At 40.0% G+C, this 18589-nt stretch overlaps 1 protein-coding gene across 2 annotated transcripts in view; it reads left to right on the top strand.

Moving 5' to 3' along the window:
* Positions 1-18589, top strand: part of LOC124711989 (transcription initiation factor TFIID subunit 4) — a 197676-nt gene that overhangs the window by 141007 nt on the left and 38080 nt on the right. For both annotated transcript variants that reach the window (XM_047242285.1, XM_047242277.1), the window contains one exon: positions 12694-12744. In XM_047242285.1, coding sequence (XP_047098241.1) covers positions 12694-12744 — 51 coding nt within the window. The remainder of the gene's footprint in view (positions 1-12693; positions 12745-18589) is intronic.

The following is an 18589-nucleotide window of genomic DNA, read 5'->3' as shown; positions in this document are numbered from 1 at the left end:
GGTGTGTTAGATGTATAGTGCAAACTGTTCCCCAATGACTTCTATGTAGAAGACAACGAAGCTGGGATTGACACTGTTGTGTGTTCGTTAGCCGTGTGAAGCAGAATCACATCACTCAGTATAGAAAACCATTGCGGTGCACTAAGTATCTTCACAGTAAGTGATCGGGAATTCATTTCTAAGAGTGAAGCCAAACTTTGCGAATGTAACTTTTTAGCAATGAAAGTAAAAGTGCTGCATCTGTGCAGACAGATAAATGAGGCAATGTGTCTGTGTTTGCGTGTTGAGCTGTTGGGCAAAACAGAATTTTGTACTGGTAATTTGACAATAATAGTGACGAACGTTGAAACTTCTGCACCATGTTGTTAGGAACTTGTTTCAACAGGTGGAACAGTGCAATCAAAGGCTTATGGTTCGTGACCAAGGAAAGTTTTTCTGCCTTACAGGTGATCATGAAATTTGGTGACAATATATATTATATCCAGGGCTTCTTTCTCCAGGTGACTATAATTAATTGGAGTACTGTTCAAAGTTTTGGAAGAAAATGTGATGAGGTGTTCTGTTTTGCCAAATTTGTAGGATAAAACTGCCCCAATGCCATGGGAAGAATCATTGTCTGCAAGCACAAGTGGTTTGACTGGAACGTGATGCATAAGGCACGGTTGACGAAGCAATGCATTTTTCAGTCTTTGAAAAGCTTGGTCACGGTCTTTTGTCCAGTGGAACGGAACATTTTTGTGTCTGAGGTGGTTCAGAGATGTGGCAGTTTGTGCCACATTAGGAATGAACTTTAAGAACAGCTTGCAGTTCACGTAAATTCTTAGGACATGGCAGTTGCTTGAAATGTTTCATCGAAGGACGAGCATCATTGGTGTCGGTGATATGTCCTAAGTATTCAACCATTGGGGGGGGGGGGGGGGGGGGAGGGGGGGAGTGTTTGTCTATAGACAATTATGGCGTCAGAATGATTAAAACAAGAAGGCACCTTCAGCGTTACTTGTTCAAGAAAGTTTTGAGACAACGCAGATGCAGAAACACTTCTGATAGGTAGGTGTTGATATTCAAACAAGCCAACATGAATATTCATAACAATTACTTTTTAATCTCTTTGTCCATTGATCATTGCAGGTAGGCTTCTGCAAGATCAATTTTTAAGAACTGTCTTCCCTCTAGAGGATATAAAATTTCCTCTATCAATGACTGTCCGTGAATTTATCATGTGTTTTAAATCCGCACAAAGATGAATCTTCCCATGTGGCTTATGAATTATCACTTTTCCCATTTGGCTTGCGAATGATGACTGAGTGTGATGCCCAATGACTCACTTAAATAGGTTTTAAGGCACCAGCAGATTCCAGTCTCTGAATTTCTGAAGCGATGTCATTGCGTAATGCATGCGGCACAGGGCATGTATGGCAAAACTCAGTGTGCACATTAGCTTTCATCATAAGGTGAGCATGAAATCTTTTTGCACATCCTAGAGTATTGTCGAACAATTGTTGATACTCGTTATGGAGTTGCTGAATTGTGGCACAGGAAGCTTTTGTGTCAGTTGCATGAAACGTTTGTGTCAGTGGCATGCACATTGTCTTGTATGTGTAATGTGAAGGAACCAAACGCATCCACCTCAGAAATATTTGAGCTTGCCCGTGTGAGGACTACAGTGAAAGAGACTTCCTTAGTCATGTTTTTGTTTCTTGCAGTTAAGTGGCACATTCCAAGCATTTGAAGGCCATTATGGGCAGTCAGATGCAGACTTGATGTCTGCAAAGGTGGTTGGCCAATTTTTTCATGTGCATCTATGTTAAGCAACGTGACAGAAGCTCCAGTATATTTTAGTTTAAAAGGCCCTTACTGGTTACAAATTAGCAATGTAATCCACAGTTTGTGGTGTGTTCACTTAATACAGTTGTCCATTCTGTGTTATAAAAAACTGTTCTGTTTCCACCTGTGTAATAGAGCACTTTTGTGAATTTCAAGATTGGGAGAACCTTTTTGAAATTTGTAGTATTCGCATTAAACACCTGTGTGTGCGTATTTTCTGCGTCTTCACTTTCCTGACTTTTGAGCAGGAGGAGATGCAGAACCTGAACATGAAATGATGTTGATTTCCATTTGTTTCTGGTTTGCATTATTCTCACGTGAAACAGAGGAGGGCGTCCTAGTCTTCTGCAGGCAGACCAGTTTTGTATGTACCAGGTGATGACAATAATTGCATTCAGCTTGTCTGAAGAAGCAGTTATTTCAATCATGGGTGACATACGATTTCACACATGATTTTGCTTTGCGCGGAGCTGGAGCAGTGTAATTAGCATTGCACCAATGTGGCAAATGCTGTGTGTAGTGTGTCTGGCCTTGTTTACATGATGCTGACTTGCGAGTGATGGAGTCGAGGTTGTAGCTAGGACACAGGTTGTTCGTCTCAAATAAAGTGATAACTGGTTGACAGAAATCTTGCTCAGGTAAATCTTGAATTTCATGCATCGATAACTTTAAGCACTTCACTGAGGCTAGGATTACAATACTTAAGAATTTCGGCCCTTAGTCCCTGATCTGATAGATTCTGAGTAATAGCATGGTGAAGCATGTTATCCTGATAATCTGTGCTATAGACACAATTGAATTTACAGTTTCTAGTTATGTCTCACGGCGTGCAGTTCTGCAGTCCATTCTTAAATATAACTGATCATTACAACATTGTATGCAGAAAAATTCATACTGTGCAGGAGCAATGTATATTTTACTTTCAAAGAATTCATCTAATCTTGCATTTATGACCTCGTAGGGCTGGGTTTGGAGCTCACTGAGGGGAAACAGTTGCACTAGGAGGATGTAGGTGTACGCTCCTACACATGAAAAGAAAAATGCACGATGCGGTTCACCTGTGATTTTGTAAGCGTCAAAGTGTTGATGCAGCTGTGTTACGTATTCTTTCCCCGTTTCCTTTATCTCGTTGAACTGTTGGAAGGGTGGACGGGGCAGCTGAATTCCTTCTGTAGCTTCTGGCACCTTTTGCTGCGGGGCTGCTTGCACTTGTATGAGCCAAGAAACTGCCGACAGCAGTTCTGTTATTTGTTGACTCTGAAACTGAACAGCAGATGTTAGATGCTGCTCAGCACTTATATGTTGCTCTCACTGGTTTGTCATGATTTCATAAATATCTTAAATACTTCAGCTTATGCATTTCAACTTCACACACACACACACACACAAAGAATTCAATAGAAAGAAAAAAATTGCCCTGCTCTGGTGTTTAAAGCTCATGCTCTTCCACTTTCTTTTTGCTCATCTGCAGGCTGTTAAGTCTTCCTTTTCACACTGTGTTTCTTTAATGGATACAGGAGCAAGGAACAGATGCTGTTCAAGTGTTCAAGAACAGAGAATTCAGATATTAATTTATTCTACAAATAATATCAAGTAACAAAAGTAATACATAACTTTGTTGCTATATTTGGAGCGTCAGTTGCTAACATTAGATTTGAATGTAGAATTATTTACAGATACAGAAGATTTATAAACCTATCACTCTTCAATACAATATCTATTCAGAAGATGTCGAGCCCTGGCCACTGTGAAAGTCAGTAAATGTTATTCAGTGGGCACGCGCGCGCACACACACACACACACACGCACACACACAAAATGTTCGAACTGCAGTTCCAGAGTGGGTATGGTTACATCTCATTGGCAGTGGCATAATTGTTTGTGGCCGCATCCTCATGTGACAGTGTCGGCTGTAGGAAGTGTGGCAGCATGCATATTTTGAGGTGTGACTGATCAGATAGTGGTGGATGCCATACAAATGTCTGGATGAACCATCGACATAAGGATTACTGGAAGTCTCAAGGTGAATGGACGCTGGATTCCCATGCTGCCAAGAACAACTGTTGCAGGTAGCAAGGGGAGAGCCACTGTGGCATTGATCAGGGAAAAGCCATTATACGTTGGTGCTACAGGTACATGTGATCTGTGGTTCCAAGCTCGCCTCTGTCTGCCACCAACACTGGAGGATGAAGTTTTGGCAATGTAGCTACTTGTGCTGGTGAAACGTCAGAAAAATCGTCAAAACAAACATTGACCGAAGAACCCATGACAGAAGCCAACAAAGAACATGTCAACATGTGGGCACAAAAGCCTCAACAATTTTGAATTAAAGAACATAAAGTGGTGACGAAATTATTCTACCCTATCAAAGAATATCTTAGTCACTCCTGAAACTAATGTTGTCGGTCGTATTGTAACACAAATTAACTCTCTTATGAGACATAACAATAAAACTGTGAGGCTGGTTGGGGGGGGGGGATCTTAGTTATATTTCTGCACAACCACAGCAGTATGTGCTTCAAAGTAATTTCCTTGTGCCTGTGCACACTTACCACATCAATGTTTCCATTGTTGGTAGCATCTCTGGAACTCATCTTGTGGATTAGCAGCAAAAGCCTTTGTTACAGCTGTTTTTATGTCTGTACATTTGCAAAATGGTGTCCTGTAATGAAAAACTTATTTTTTGGGAAAATCACAAAGAGCCATATTGGTGAACAATGAGATTGTGGAAGCGCTGCACTGGTCTTTGACATCAAAAACTGTCCAATATACACTGCAGTATGGGATGATGTGTTATCGTGATGCAAGATCCAGTTGTTAGCGATGTTGTGAACGAACATGACACACACATTTTCAAGGGCTCAAGAATTTCTTGGTTGTGGTCTTGGTTTAGTATCTGGCCTGGGTGTAACCACCGTATGTGCACAGTACTCACACAAGCATGCATTTCCCCTTGGTGAACTTTCTTTGGTCTTGGTGATACCTTCGAACAATATTGCAACTTTGATGTTTCAGCTCATCATCATTCTGGAAAAACAAAGTTTCATCACCAGTGATAAGTCATTTCAGTAATTACGGGTTCACTTCCACTTGTTCCAACAGATCAGCAGCAACAGTCCTCTGCTGATCTTTTTGTTGCCGTGTGAGATTTTAGGGAATCATTTTGGCCCAAAATTTTCTCATTCCCAGATTTTCTGACAGTGTCAGGGTAAGAGTTTCCCAATTAATGTTCAATTCATTTGCAATCAGTTTCACAGTTAATCTTCAGTCAGCTCACTCAAGTTCACTTGCAGTGACAGTGTTGTCATCTGTTGATGGTCACCTACTGCAGTGTTCATCTTTGACACTTGTTCTGCATTCAGCAAACATTTTGTGCCAATGAAAAACTTGTGCCCTTGATAAAATGTCATTTCAAAAATTCTGCTATAGCTTCCCATATGTTACTGTTGCGTTCTTACCAAGTTTCACACAGAAAGGATAGCAAGCTGCTGAGCAGTATATCAAGATTCCATTGTAGCATCAAGGAGCAAACACAGGACTTCACTCTTCAACCTGCTACTCCTGATTGAAACAATGTAGGTGCACACTACTTGCAGTTACAGGGTGGGCGACCAATGTCTCATACACGATATTAGGCAGGTGGGCCAGTTGGCTTCTCAGCATATCTTATGAGTGGACACCCACATATTGTGTTACATCATTCATACAAACATACATACATAGTGTACCTTAAATCCGATCATGAAGGGAGCCTTTAGGGATGTGGAGCACCTTTGGCTCTAACCATGGTACAATGAACAGATATGAAGTTCAGATATAGACCTTGCCATATAATGTAGCAAAACTTCAGATATCTATACAACATATCCACAAAATGAGCCTGTTTTTGTTATAAATTTAAATTTATTCTGTTTGAATAAGAAATTTGATTATTTTATAACATCTGAGTGCATTGTGTTTGTGAGAGCTATGCATGATTAGATTAGATTCCGCTCATTCCATAGACACCCCCCCACCCCAAAAAAAGATATATATATATATATATATATATATATATATATATATATATATATATATATATATATATATATATATATATATATATATATATGATGGTTGGTTATTTTTGGGGAAGACCAGACAGCGAGGTCATCGGTCTCATCGGATTAGGGAAGGACAGGTAGGGAAGTCGGCCGTGCCCTTTGAAAGGAACCATCCCGGCATTTGCCTGGAGCGATTTAGGGAAATCACGGAAAACCTAAATCAGGATGGCCGGACGCGGGATTGAACCGTCGTCCTCCCAAATGCGAGTCCAGTGTCGAACCACTGCGCCACCTCGCTCGGTAGAGAGATATGATTCTCATGGGTGTGGGACATGTCAGAAAATATAACACAAAACATAAAACATCTGGATATAATGTGTATTAGGCTGGTCATTTGTCAGGAGATTGCCAAATTAGGTGAATACATTACAGTGAACTGGAACTGCTAATATTTACAGAATTGATGAATTCTTCTTGGGTTATCAGTCGAGTGGAGGTGTCATCTTGTCGCAATATTTCAATGAGTTTCGTACCCATCATCTTCTGGCGAAGTCAGTTTGCCTGTTGTGACAAAGTGCTGTCAAAACTGAAGTCTAACAGACATTTTTACTTATGCTGGTCTAACAGTCTCTGTTAATGTATTCATCTATAGAGTAGGAGGAATTGCCTATCAAAAAGTCTTTCAACCTCTCTTTAAACAGTACCTTATCTGAAACTATGTTTTTAATGGTTGCTGGTAATTTATTGAAAATGAGTGTTCCTGAATAGTGGAACCCTTTTTTGGACCAAGATATGTAGATTGTTCTTATTCATAGTATTGATGCTATGTATTGAGCTATTGCTTGGAAATAGAGATATATTACCTTGCAACAAATTTCATTAAGGACTAAATGTACTGAGAAGCAGTGGTCAGAATACAAAGTTCTTTGAACAGGTTTCTACATGATGTTCTTGAATTTACACTACAAGTGATTCTTATTGCACGCTTTTGCATGCTAAAAACTTTTGCTCGGTTTGGTGAGCTTCCCCAGAATATGATCCCATATGACATAATAGAAGGGTTGGAATTTAAATGGTGACAACTATTTATTCACAACCAATTCAAGAGAGTTACAGGTTTGCACCTGTTACTGTCCTTCAAAGTAGTCACCAGCATTGTGTAGAATCCGTCGCCAGCAATGTGGAAGGTGTAGTATACCGTTAGCAGAGCCTGTTCTGTTGATGGTGCGAATGGAGCGGTCTACTGCCTGTCGAATCTCTGGAACAGTTCTGAAGTGAATGCCTAGAAGCGGTTCCTTCTGCTTCGGAATCAAATCAAAGTCACAAGGACTTAAGTCCGGGGAGTATGGTGGATAGTACAGTACTTCCCAATCCCATCGACCGAACAGAGCAGCCAGTAGACCGCTCCATTCGCACGATCAACAGAACAGGCTCTGCTAACGGTGTACTACACCTTCCACATTGCTGGCAACGGGTTCTATACAACGCTGGTGGCTACTTTGAAGGACAGTAACAGTTGCAAACATGTAACTATTTTGTATCAGTTGAGAATAAATAGTTGAGACTATTTAAGTTCCAATCTTCGCAGAATGAAAGTAAGCAAAGTATGCAGTTTTTTTTAAAATATTTATATCTCCTACATCTGACATCGTTGTTGTTGTTGTGGTCTTCAGTCCTGAGACTGGTTTGATGCAGCTCTCCATGCTACTCTATCCTGTGCAAGCCTCTTCATCTCCCAGTACCTACTGCAATCTACATCCTTCTGAATCTGCTTAGTGTATTCATCTCTTGGTCTCCCTCTACGATTTTTACCCTCCACGCTGCCCTCCACTGCTAAATTTGTGATCTCTTGATGCCTCAAAACATGTCCTACCAACCAATCCCTTCTTCTAGTCAAGTTGTGCCACAAACTTCTCTTCTCCCCAATCCTATTCAATACCTCCTCATTAGTTACGTGATCTACCCACCTTATCTTCAGCATTCTTCTGTAGCACCACATTTCGAAAGCTTCTATTCTCTTCTTGTCCAAACTAGTTATCGTCCATGTTTCACTTCCATACATGGCTACACTCCATACAAATACTTTCAGAAACGACTTCCTGACACTTAAATCTATACTCGATGTTAACAAATTTCTCTTCCTCAGAAACGCTTTCCTTGCCATTGCCAGTCTACATTTTATATCCTCTCTACTTCGACCATCATCAGTTACTTTACTACCTAAATAGAAAAACTCCTTTACTACTTTAAGTGTCTCATATCCTAATCTAATTCCCTCAGCATCACCCGATTTAATTTGACTACATTCCATTATCCTTGTTTTGCTTTTGTTGATGTTCATCTTACATCCTCCTTTCAAGACACTGTTCATTCCGTTCAACTGCTCTTCCAAGTCCTTTGCTGTCTGACAGAATTACAATGTCATCGGCGAACCTCAAAGTCTTTACTTCTTCTCCATGAATTTTAATACCTACTCCGAATTTTTCTTTTGTTTCCTTTACTGCTTGCTCAATATACAGATTGAATAACATCGGGTGCAGGCTACAACCCTGTCTCACTCCTTTCCCAACCACTGCTTCCCTTCCATGTCCCTCAACTCTTATAACTGCCATCTGGTTTCTTTACAAATTGTAAATAGCCTTTCACTCCCTGTATTTTACCCCTGCCACCTTCAGAATTTGAAAGAGAGTATTCCAGTTAACATTGTCAAAAGCTTCCTCTAAGTCTACAAATGCTAGAAACGTAGGTTTGCCTTTTCTTAATCTTTCTTCTAAGATAAGTCGTAAGGTTAGTATTGCCTCACGTGTTCCAACATTTCTACGGAATCCAAACTGATCTTCCCCGAGGTCCGCTTCTACCAGTTTTTCGATTCGTCTGTAAAGAATTCGCGTTAGTATTTTGCAGCTGTGACTTATTAAACTGATAGTTCGGTAATCTTCACATCTGCCAACACCTGCTTTCTTTGGGATTGGAATTATTATATTCTTCTTGAAGTCTGAGGGTATTTCGCCTGTCTCATACATGTTGCTCACCAGATGGTAGAGTTTTGTCATGACTGGCTCTCCCAAGGCCATCAGTAGTTCTAATGGAATGTTGTCTATTCCCGGGGCCTTGTTTCGACTCAGGTCTTTCAGTGCTCTGTCAAACTCTTCACCAGTATCTTGTCTCCCATTTCGTCTTCATCTACATCCTCTTCCATTTCCATAATATTGTCCTCAAGTACATCGCCCTTGTATAAACCCTCTATATACTCCTTCCACCTTTCTGCCTTCCCTTCTTTGCTTAGAACTGGGTTGCCGTCTGAGCTCTTGATATTCATACAAGTGGTTCTCTTCTCTCCAAAGGTCTCTCTAATTTTCCTGTAGGCAGTATCTATCTTACCCCTAGTGAGACAAGCCTCTACATCCTTACATTTGTCCTCTAGCCATCCCTGCTTAGCCATTTTGCACTTCCTGTCGATCTCATTTTTGAGACGTTTGTATTCCTTTTTGCCTGCTTCATTTACTGCATTTTTATATTTTCTCCCTTCATCAATTAAATTCAATATTTCTTCTGTTACCCAAGGATTCTGTTACCCAAGGATTTCTATTAGCCCTCGTCTTTTTACCTACTTGATCGTCTGCTGCCTTCACTACTTCATCCCTCAGAGCTACCCATTCTTCTTCTACTGTATTTCTTTCCCCCATTCCTGTCAATTGTTCCCTTATGCTCTCACTCAAACTCTCTACAACCTCTGGTTCTTTCAGTTTATCCAGGTCCCATCTCCTTAAATTCCCACATTTTTGCAGTTTCTTCAGTTTAAATCTACAGGTCATAACCAATAGATTGTGGTCAGAGTCCACATCTGCCCCTGTAAATGTCTTACAATTTAAAACCTGGTTCCTAAATCTCTGTCTTACCATTATATAATCTATCTGATACCTTTTAGTATCTCCAGGCTTCTTCCATGTATACAACCTTCTTTTATGATTCTTGAACCAAGTGTTAGCTGTGATTAAGTTATGCTCTGTGCAGAATTCTACAAGGCGGCTTCCTCTTTCATTTCTTCCCCCCAATCCATATTCACCTACTATGCTTCCTTCTCTCCCTTTTCCTACTGACGAATTCCAGTCACCCATGACTATTAAATTTTCGTCTCCCTTCACTACCTGAATAATTTCTTTTATCTCGTCATACATTTCATCTATTTCTTCATCATCTGCAGAGCTAGTTGGCATATAAACTTGTACTACTGTAGTAGGCATGGGCTTTGTGTCTATCTTGGCCACAATAATGCCTTCATTATGCTGTTTGTAGTAGCTTACCCGCGCTCCTATTTTTTTATTCATTATTAAACCTACTCCTGCATTACCCCTATTTGATTTTGTATTTATAACCCTGTAATCACCTGACCAAAAGTCTTGTTCCTCCTGCCACCGAACTTCACTAATTCCTACTATATCCAACTTTAGCCTATCCATTTCCCTTTTTAAATTTTCTAACCTACCTGCCCGATTAAGGGATCTGACATTCCATGCTCCGATCCGTAGAACGCCAGTTTTCTTTCTCCTGATAACGACGTCTTCTTGAGTAGTCCCCGGCCGGAGATCCGAATGGGGGACTATTTTACCTCTGGAATATTTTATCCAAGAGGACGCCATCATCAGTTAATCATACAGTAAAGCTGCATGTCCTCGGGAAAAATTACGGCTGTAGTTTCCCCTTGCTTTCAGCCGTTCGCAGCACCAGCACAGCAAGGCCGTTTTGGTTAATGTTACAAGGCCAGATCAGTCAATCATCCAGACTGTTGCCCCTGCAACTACTGAAAAGGCTGCTGCCCCTCTTCAGGAACCACACGTTTGTCTGGACTCTCAACAGATACCCCTCCGTTGTGGTTGCACCTACGGTACGGCCATCTGTATCGCTGAGGCACGCAAGCCTCCCCACCAACGGCAAGGTCCATGGTTCATGGGGGGGCTGACATCATTATCACTGCAAATACAGACTTGTTTAGGCGCTTAAGCAATTCTGTGGAATGCTCTTCACAACTAAATTTATTATCGAATTGTAATCCCAGAAATTTAACACTGTCAACCTCTTTGATCTGCATGTCTTCATATGTTGTACACATGCTGGAAGGAAACTCTTGCGGGTTCTGAACTGCAAATAGGGGGCGTTTTCAAAGTTTAATAACAGTGAATTAACTTTAAACCGTTTATTAATGACAGTGAAAATTTGATTAGCAGCTATTTATAAATCTGTATTTAACTTGCTATTTACTGCACTGTTTGTATCATCTGCAAACAAAACAAACTTAACATTTGGCGATGTAACAGATGAGATGCCATTACTGTACATAAGAAAAAGCAATGTACCCAAGATGTAACCTTGAGGAACACCTCATGTAATTAATTCCCAATCAGATGAAGACTCACTGCTTACGTCACAGGTATTTTGCAACGACACTCTTTGTTTCTTGTTAGTTAGATAAGAGTCAAACCATTTTGCAGCATTGCCAGTGAATGAAGAGAATACTGTGGTTCACACAGTCAGAGACTTTTGACAGGTCACAGAAAATGACAGTAGCCTCTAATTCATTATCTAATGAAGTAAGTACATTCTCACTGTAAGTTTAAATAGCTTTCTATGTATCAGAACCATTGGACAATATATTGTTTGCAGTCAGATGCTTAAGCAGACACTTAAACACAACCTTTTCTAATATTTTTGAGAAAGCCAGCAAAAGTGAAATTGGTCGATAGTTTGATGGTATGTCTTTATCCCCCTTCTTGTAAAGTGGTTTAACTTTGGCATATTTTAGCCCGGCTGGAAATGTTCCGCTGATAGGAGATTGATTACTCAAATAGCTTAAGACAGAACTCAACAGTGTGTGAACCAAAGTCCAAGGCAGTCTCCTGAAGGTGAAACTAATTCTCTCAAACACATTGTGACTAATATTTCTGAATTTTAATGACTGTTTGGGGAGTGTTTTTGTTGTTCAAATATTGTAACATTCAATCAACATATGCTTATGTACAAATATGCAAATATTGTCCTGAGGGAAATATTATGCTTCCACTGTACAGAAATGAAATGATAGCATATGTTGTGTCTCCTACTCTGCTATCTGTTTGTCATTCTGTAGTTTCAGAAAGAGGAATGCCATTAACTACCACATTCCACTTTACATTTATTGTTGCTATTTGTTGAATTCTCATCAGTAGAGAACAAGAGGTACCATCACTTGTCATGCACATCTTGTAAGTGCCTTGCAGTTTACTAAGGATTTTCTTTGTGTCACAACATTGTTTTGTGAAGAATCTATGATATTTTTGCTGTTTGATGTGTTGGCTTTTGATTAGCTTAGTAAAAAATGTGCCCATTATTGTTTCCATAATCTTGTGTTAACCCGAGCTAAGAATATCCTGCTCTCAAGAGTATACAAATTTGTTTTTGTAGCTCTCAAGCTTACAGTAGTTCATGACCAAAAAAACACTCTCTCTCTCTCTCTCTCTCTCTCTCTCTCTCTCTCTCTCTCTCTCTCTCTCTCTCTCTCTCTCTCTTTGTGTGTGTGTGTGTGTGTGTGTGTGTGTGTGTGTGTGTCCGTAAGAGATATATATATATATATATATATATATATATATATATATATATATATATATAATATTTGTTATGGTATATCAATCTCAAAGGAAATTTGAAGATGTGGTGCCAGATGTTGTATTTGTTTGTAAAATTTTGTGTGACACACTGTGATTTTTGGGTAACGTTATTAGCTGGATGATTCTGTTTCTTCCGCATTGAGATTGTCATTTTTGTAATTTTTTCTTAATTTTTCTCCAAACAGGGAGGTGCTGGCAGTTCAAATGGTGCAGGCAGTAGCCTTAACAGGACACAGGTATTTAACTGTATAAAGAGAGCTTTGTTTTGCTAGAATATTCGTATGTGACTTCTGCATTGCAAAGAAATCAATAAATAAAACTCCACAAGGAAATTAGTTTATCCATAATAGCGTGGAAATTATGAGCATCCATTTAAATTTAAGCCAGAATTTGCACAGACTTTTAGCAACAGTTTGTGCATAGATATATTTGTTGGTATTCCATTATGATGGCAAGCTTCAAGTGATTCTGAACATATGGTTCTCATGTCAATGGTATGCTCTTCATAAAATTCATGTAAATAATAATGCAACAAATGCCATCTACAAATCGTTATTTGATGCTTAAAATGGAAAATTGTTGGTAATAATCGATGAGTAAGCTATTGAAAAGAAAGACCTCATCTGGCCACAGGATATGATTTCTTTGTAACTGACTGATGCTAAATCGATGAAAGTTGTGCATCACTCTTTTTTTTTATGTAGAAAATTGTCAGGAACCTCATAAAGATAGCAAAACTGATCTTTGTGGGAGGTGCAATAGTTTATAGCATTTTATTTCTGTAACTTTCAGTGCACTGTTTTATTGAATATCAGAATTGTTAGAAGAAGAGAATAAGATACCATTTGATAGTTGTGGATGTCTTCAGTCTGTGCCATCTTCATGACACCAAAGATCATTGAAAACTAACTGGTGAGGTGGAATGCGGCACAAGAACTTGTTTCAGCTGTTCCCATGTTTCGTTAGTGTGTATATGAATCAAGTCAGTCCATACATAATGTAATCACCACTCACACATTGGACTGTAGGTATGTTCTGTCCAGTCAACTGCTGTATACTATCTATGGTATTACATGTAATCAGCGTGTTGCCAAACCCTCCATCCATTATTGCCAGTATATGAATCCTGATGGTGCTGCACCTTCTTTATTCAGGCAGCTGCTCATTTGGCCTCATGAGGCTAAGTGGATTCTATTCAAGACATTCCTACCTCCAAAAAATCTAAGGTGGTCTTGGGAATTAATCCCAAGTCCTTCCACAAACCACTCAGCTATGGAGTCTATCAGTCCAAGCAAACTTGTATCTTGACACACCCCAATGCTTTACTATGAGGAATAGACAGTGCTCTCAATGTGCCGTTAAGTAGTCTGTAATTATATGTACTTAATTTTATGTACCAGTATCTGACCTCTGTCCTTTAGTGGCAGTCCCCGTAATATGGAAATAGATAGTTGTTATACTTTCATATCAACTAATCTCTGTCACCAGGTACCCTTCCTATTTTGTAGTAGAATTGTCATATAGTACCTTTTCCTTAGATGAATACTAAACTATTTAATTAAGGCCGCATTATTTGTTTGAATACTCAAAACCTTGGTGTCTCATGACAGAAATGTCGTCTCAGAACAGAATTAATAGCTCTATTAAGTTTTTCTCCCTCGTATTTCAAAGGAAAAGGCTGTTTGGCATGAATGTCGTCTGAAACAAGCATAATTTAACTAACAGTTATTTTTTTATACACCACCTTTTCAGCCTATACGATACCCTGATACGGGGCTATGGAAGACACTACAAAAGCAACCTTGTTGCCATTTGTCTACTTATCACACTTGTGTTAACAGCCGTGATGAAATCTACTAGAGGTCCTAAAGTTGAAATGTGAAGAGGTGTTGCATATAACCACAGTATTTATATAAAAAATATGCAAACCAGGAAAAATGGCACAATACTCAGTTGAATAGGAATGAAATAAAATACCTGTATTTATTGAAATCATGTGTTGCACAGGGATCAAAAGGGTGTAGGAGGAAGTTAAGGTTTTTTTATGGTGATTTTTATCCTTTGTAAGTGTGGTTATTATTTGTATATTTACAGTCATTGAGTTCAGTTACACATGTTGAGTTCTTATGCATTTATTTGACAGGATCCATCCTTCAACAAGCTGCATTTTTATCAGTCTCTTCCCCACTCACAGTATTACTGATTTATAAATCACAGGTGTCTCAGAAGTTGTACAATTATTTAGGGTTATTAGTCACAGCATTTCTCAGAAAGTTATTTAGACATTTATTATTTTGTGATGTTGGCAACAATAGTGATAAAAGTATAGAAAACTGAACACTGTTTAGCTGAAGTATCATTTTCTTTAGTATCACTGATTGCACAACGTATAAAAAACAGCTAGGGTACAGGCAACATTCAGGGAAGTATCTTATGCCTCCACTTTCCTCTTCTTATACTGATCCATGAAAAATATGCATGCTTTATTGTAACATAAGAAACATTTTTAAATATATTTGGATCAACAGTCACACACATCAGCAGCATTATGTTTCACGTTAAACATTTTTTCCACCATCAACCCTACCAGTGAGACTCAACCAAAGACCATTGTTTAACTGTGCCTAACTCAGTTCACTCCTCCACCTAGTCGTGATCCACCCTACTGCCCCCAAACCACCCGCTGTTAACTTTCCAGGATTTCTTAAGCTCTAACCTTGCCTCACCATAATTCCCCAAGTCTCTCAACATGCAAACTAACCTTACATCTACAGAAAGAATCACAGTCCACCATCCAGAAGCTGATCCCGACCTTATAATCCTGCCTGCAGACAAAGGCTCCGCCACTGTTGTTTTGAACCGCAAGGATTACCTGGCCGGAGGACTCTGCCAGCTGTCAGATACATCCACCTATAAACCTTGCCACAGTGACCCCATTCCAGAAATCCAGCAGGATCTCCAGACACTCCTCAAATCCTTAGGCCCATCCCAGATCCTCTCCCTGGAGTCCGTGTCCCTGCTCACCCCTACCACTCCTCGCACTCCTAACTTCTACACGCTTCCTAAAGTCCATAAAATCATCTACCCAGGACACCCCATTGTGGCTGTTTACTTTGCCGCCACTGAGAGAATTTCTGCTCTCATGGACCAACACCATCAACTTATTACACAGAACATACCTTCCTATATGAAAGATACCAACCATTTCCTCCACTGACTCTCCACTACTCCTGTCTTTTTACCACACAGTGCCCTGCTTGTCACTATTGATGCCACCTACCTTTGCATTAACATCCTTAATGCCCATCGCATTACCGCTGTTGAACACTGCAGACGTGTTCAAATTATTAGACTAAAGATTTTTTCCAAAACTTTACGTTTATTACACATTTACATCCACATATGAATTATTTGTACATTCAGTACTTTTATGCATGCCTTTGTTCTTAAACAATATTTTTATCCTGTTTGGCGTAGTTTTGTTAACTTTTCACACGATATTTTAATATCATCGTCATGGTACCGGATTTCGTCTATTTTCTCTATGAGATCTTGTTTGGTGTTCATTGTAAATTTCCTGCTAGGACCTTTCTCGGACATCACACTCCGGGTCTTAACAAAAGTTGGATGCTTCACGTATTGCTGCAAACACTCAGCTTTTGAGCTGTTTTCCAGGTTTGCAACGAACATACTGGCTGCTTTCTTCCAACACACTGAATTCAGATTCATCACTGAAGCATGTGTATAAAATTGCAAGTTAGAAAAGTTGGGAATAGTAGCATAGGAGACCTCAACAGTCCCAAAATTCAAATGTGCATTTCTTCAGTGTCAATGAAACATCACAATTTCAAACCAAGACTCCTAACTGTAAAGATCAGACCCACTGAAATTACCAAATCATTGCACATACCTTAGCCCAGTCCTCACATGTCCACTCCTGAAGTTGTTTAGCCCACTATAATCTTTTGGTTTTCATGGCAGGTATGATGTTCTGTTTTTTCGTCGGTCAGCATGCCCTTAAACCACATTCAGACAGCGTCGTCCTCACTTTCATAGGTGAAACTTCAACACCCATACCTTTCAGCTGTTGGCTCATGTCTGTAGAAGTAAGTTTATGGTTCATTGTTGTCATTTTTGTGAGTCTTCTCATTGTTCTGGGATTTATTTTTCTTTTATGTCCACATTTTCCTTTCCTGTTTGGCTTGTATTCACCAGCTTTCTGCACTGAAAGTTTGGTTCTGCTGACAGTTTTCTGTGCTTTTCTCATTCTGTCAGCAATTTCTTGCTGTGTATAACGATTTTCAGCAAGAAGTGCTACCACAGCCGAAACTTTCCAAAGTGAAACATCTTTTTGTATTTCCTTTTGTCCTCACTTTCTTTGGACCTCACATTTATTCCTATTGCTTAAAACATGCTAGTTCACAAGCTATATAATGTCTTGTTAATGTAGCAAGAAACTTATAGAATAAATAACAAACTGAAGTACACCACAGAAACATAAAATATTACTGTAAACACAGTTTCAAAGCATGTACACAGACAGCTTACATCAACACGATTTTGAGGGAAAATCACAAATGTTATCAACTGTGAAAAATTCAGTGATCTGTGAGATGCTTGGAAGGGAAATTTCATGGCATGAATCAAACCTTTAAAACAAACCAATTATTACACTTTGCTCTCCTATTTTTACACCAGAAAACTTAAGAGTATCAAAAATAATAGTTTAGTCAAATAATTTGAACACAACTGTACCTTTCCCAACACCCAACAGCTTCCATACCGCCATGACCAACTATATCCTCACTCACAATTACTTCTTCTTTGGAGACATTACCTACAAACAAATCCAAGGTACGGCTATTGGCACCTGCATGGCACCATCCTGTGCCAACCTATTCATGGGCCATCTAGAGGAATCCATCATATACATCCAGAATCCTAAACCTCTCACCTGGTTCAGATTCATCAATGACATCTTTGCAATCTGGATTGGGGGTGAGGACACCTTATCCACATTCCTCCAGAACCTCAGCAACTCCTCCCCTATTTTCTTCACCTGGTCCTACTCAACCCAACAAGCCACCTTCCTAGATGTTGACCTCCAACTCAAAGATGGCACCAACAGTACCTCCATCCATATGAGACCTACTAACCATCAGCAATACCTTCACTTTGACAGCCGCCACCCGTTCCATACCAAGAAGTTCCTTCCATACAGCCTAGCCACCCATGGTCATTGCATCTGCAGTGATGAGTGGTCTCTTTCAAAATATACCGAGGTTTTCACTGAAGCCGTCGCAGACCTTAATTATCCTCCCAGCCTTGTACAAAAACAAATCTCCCATGCCTTATCTTTCCAGGCTCCCACCACCTCCCAAAAGTCTCACTGTCTGGCCACAGAGGGGCATTCCCCTCATAACTAAATACCACTTAGGACTGGAGCAACTGCATTACATTCTTTGCCAGGGTTTTGAATACCTCTCATTGTGCCCTGAAATGAGAAATGCCCTGCCCACTATCCTTCCCACTCCTCCCACAGTGGTATTCCGCTGTCCACCGAACCTACACAATATACTGATCCATCCCTACACAACCCCTGCTCCCAACCATGGTTCATACCCCTGTAATACACTAAGGATGCAAGACCTGTCCCATACATCCTCCCACCACCATCTACTCCAGTCCGATCACAAACATCACTTATCTCATCAAAGGCAGTTCTACCTGTGAAACCAGTCATGTGATCTAAAAGCTCAGCTGCAACCACTGTGCTGCATTCTATGTGGGATGACAACCAACAAGCTCTCTGTTCACGTGAATGGCCACCATCAAACTGTGTCCAAGAAACAAGTGGACCACCCAGTTGCTGAGCACACTGCCAAACATGATATCCTTCATTTCAGTGACTGCTTCATAGCCTTTGCCATATGGATCCTTCCCACCACCACCAGATTTTCTGAAATGCACAGGTGGGAACTTTCCCAGCAATATATCCTACATTTGCGTAACCCTCCTGGCCCCAACCTTCATTATTCATTGTCCTCACCCGTCCAGCCTCCCTGTTCCCATCCCAGCACT

Source organism: Schistocerca piceifrons, chromosome 1 (assembly GCF_021461385.2).
Source record: "Schistocerca piceifrons isolate TAMUIC-IGC-003096 chromosome 1, iqSchPice1.1, whole genome shotgun sequence".
Taxonomy (NCBI): Eukaryota; Metazoa; Arthropoda; class Insecta; order Orthoptera; family Acrididae; genus Schistocerca; species Schistocerca piceifrons.
The sequence above is the reverse complement of the archived record's forward strand: the minus strand, read 5'-3'. Positions and strand labels throughout refer to the sequence as shown.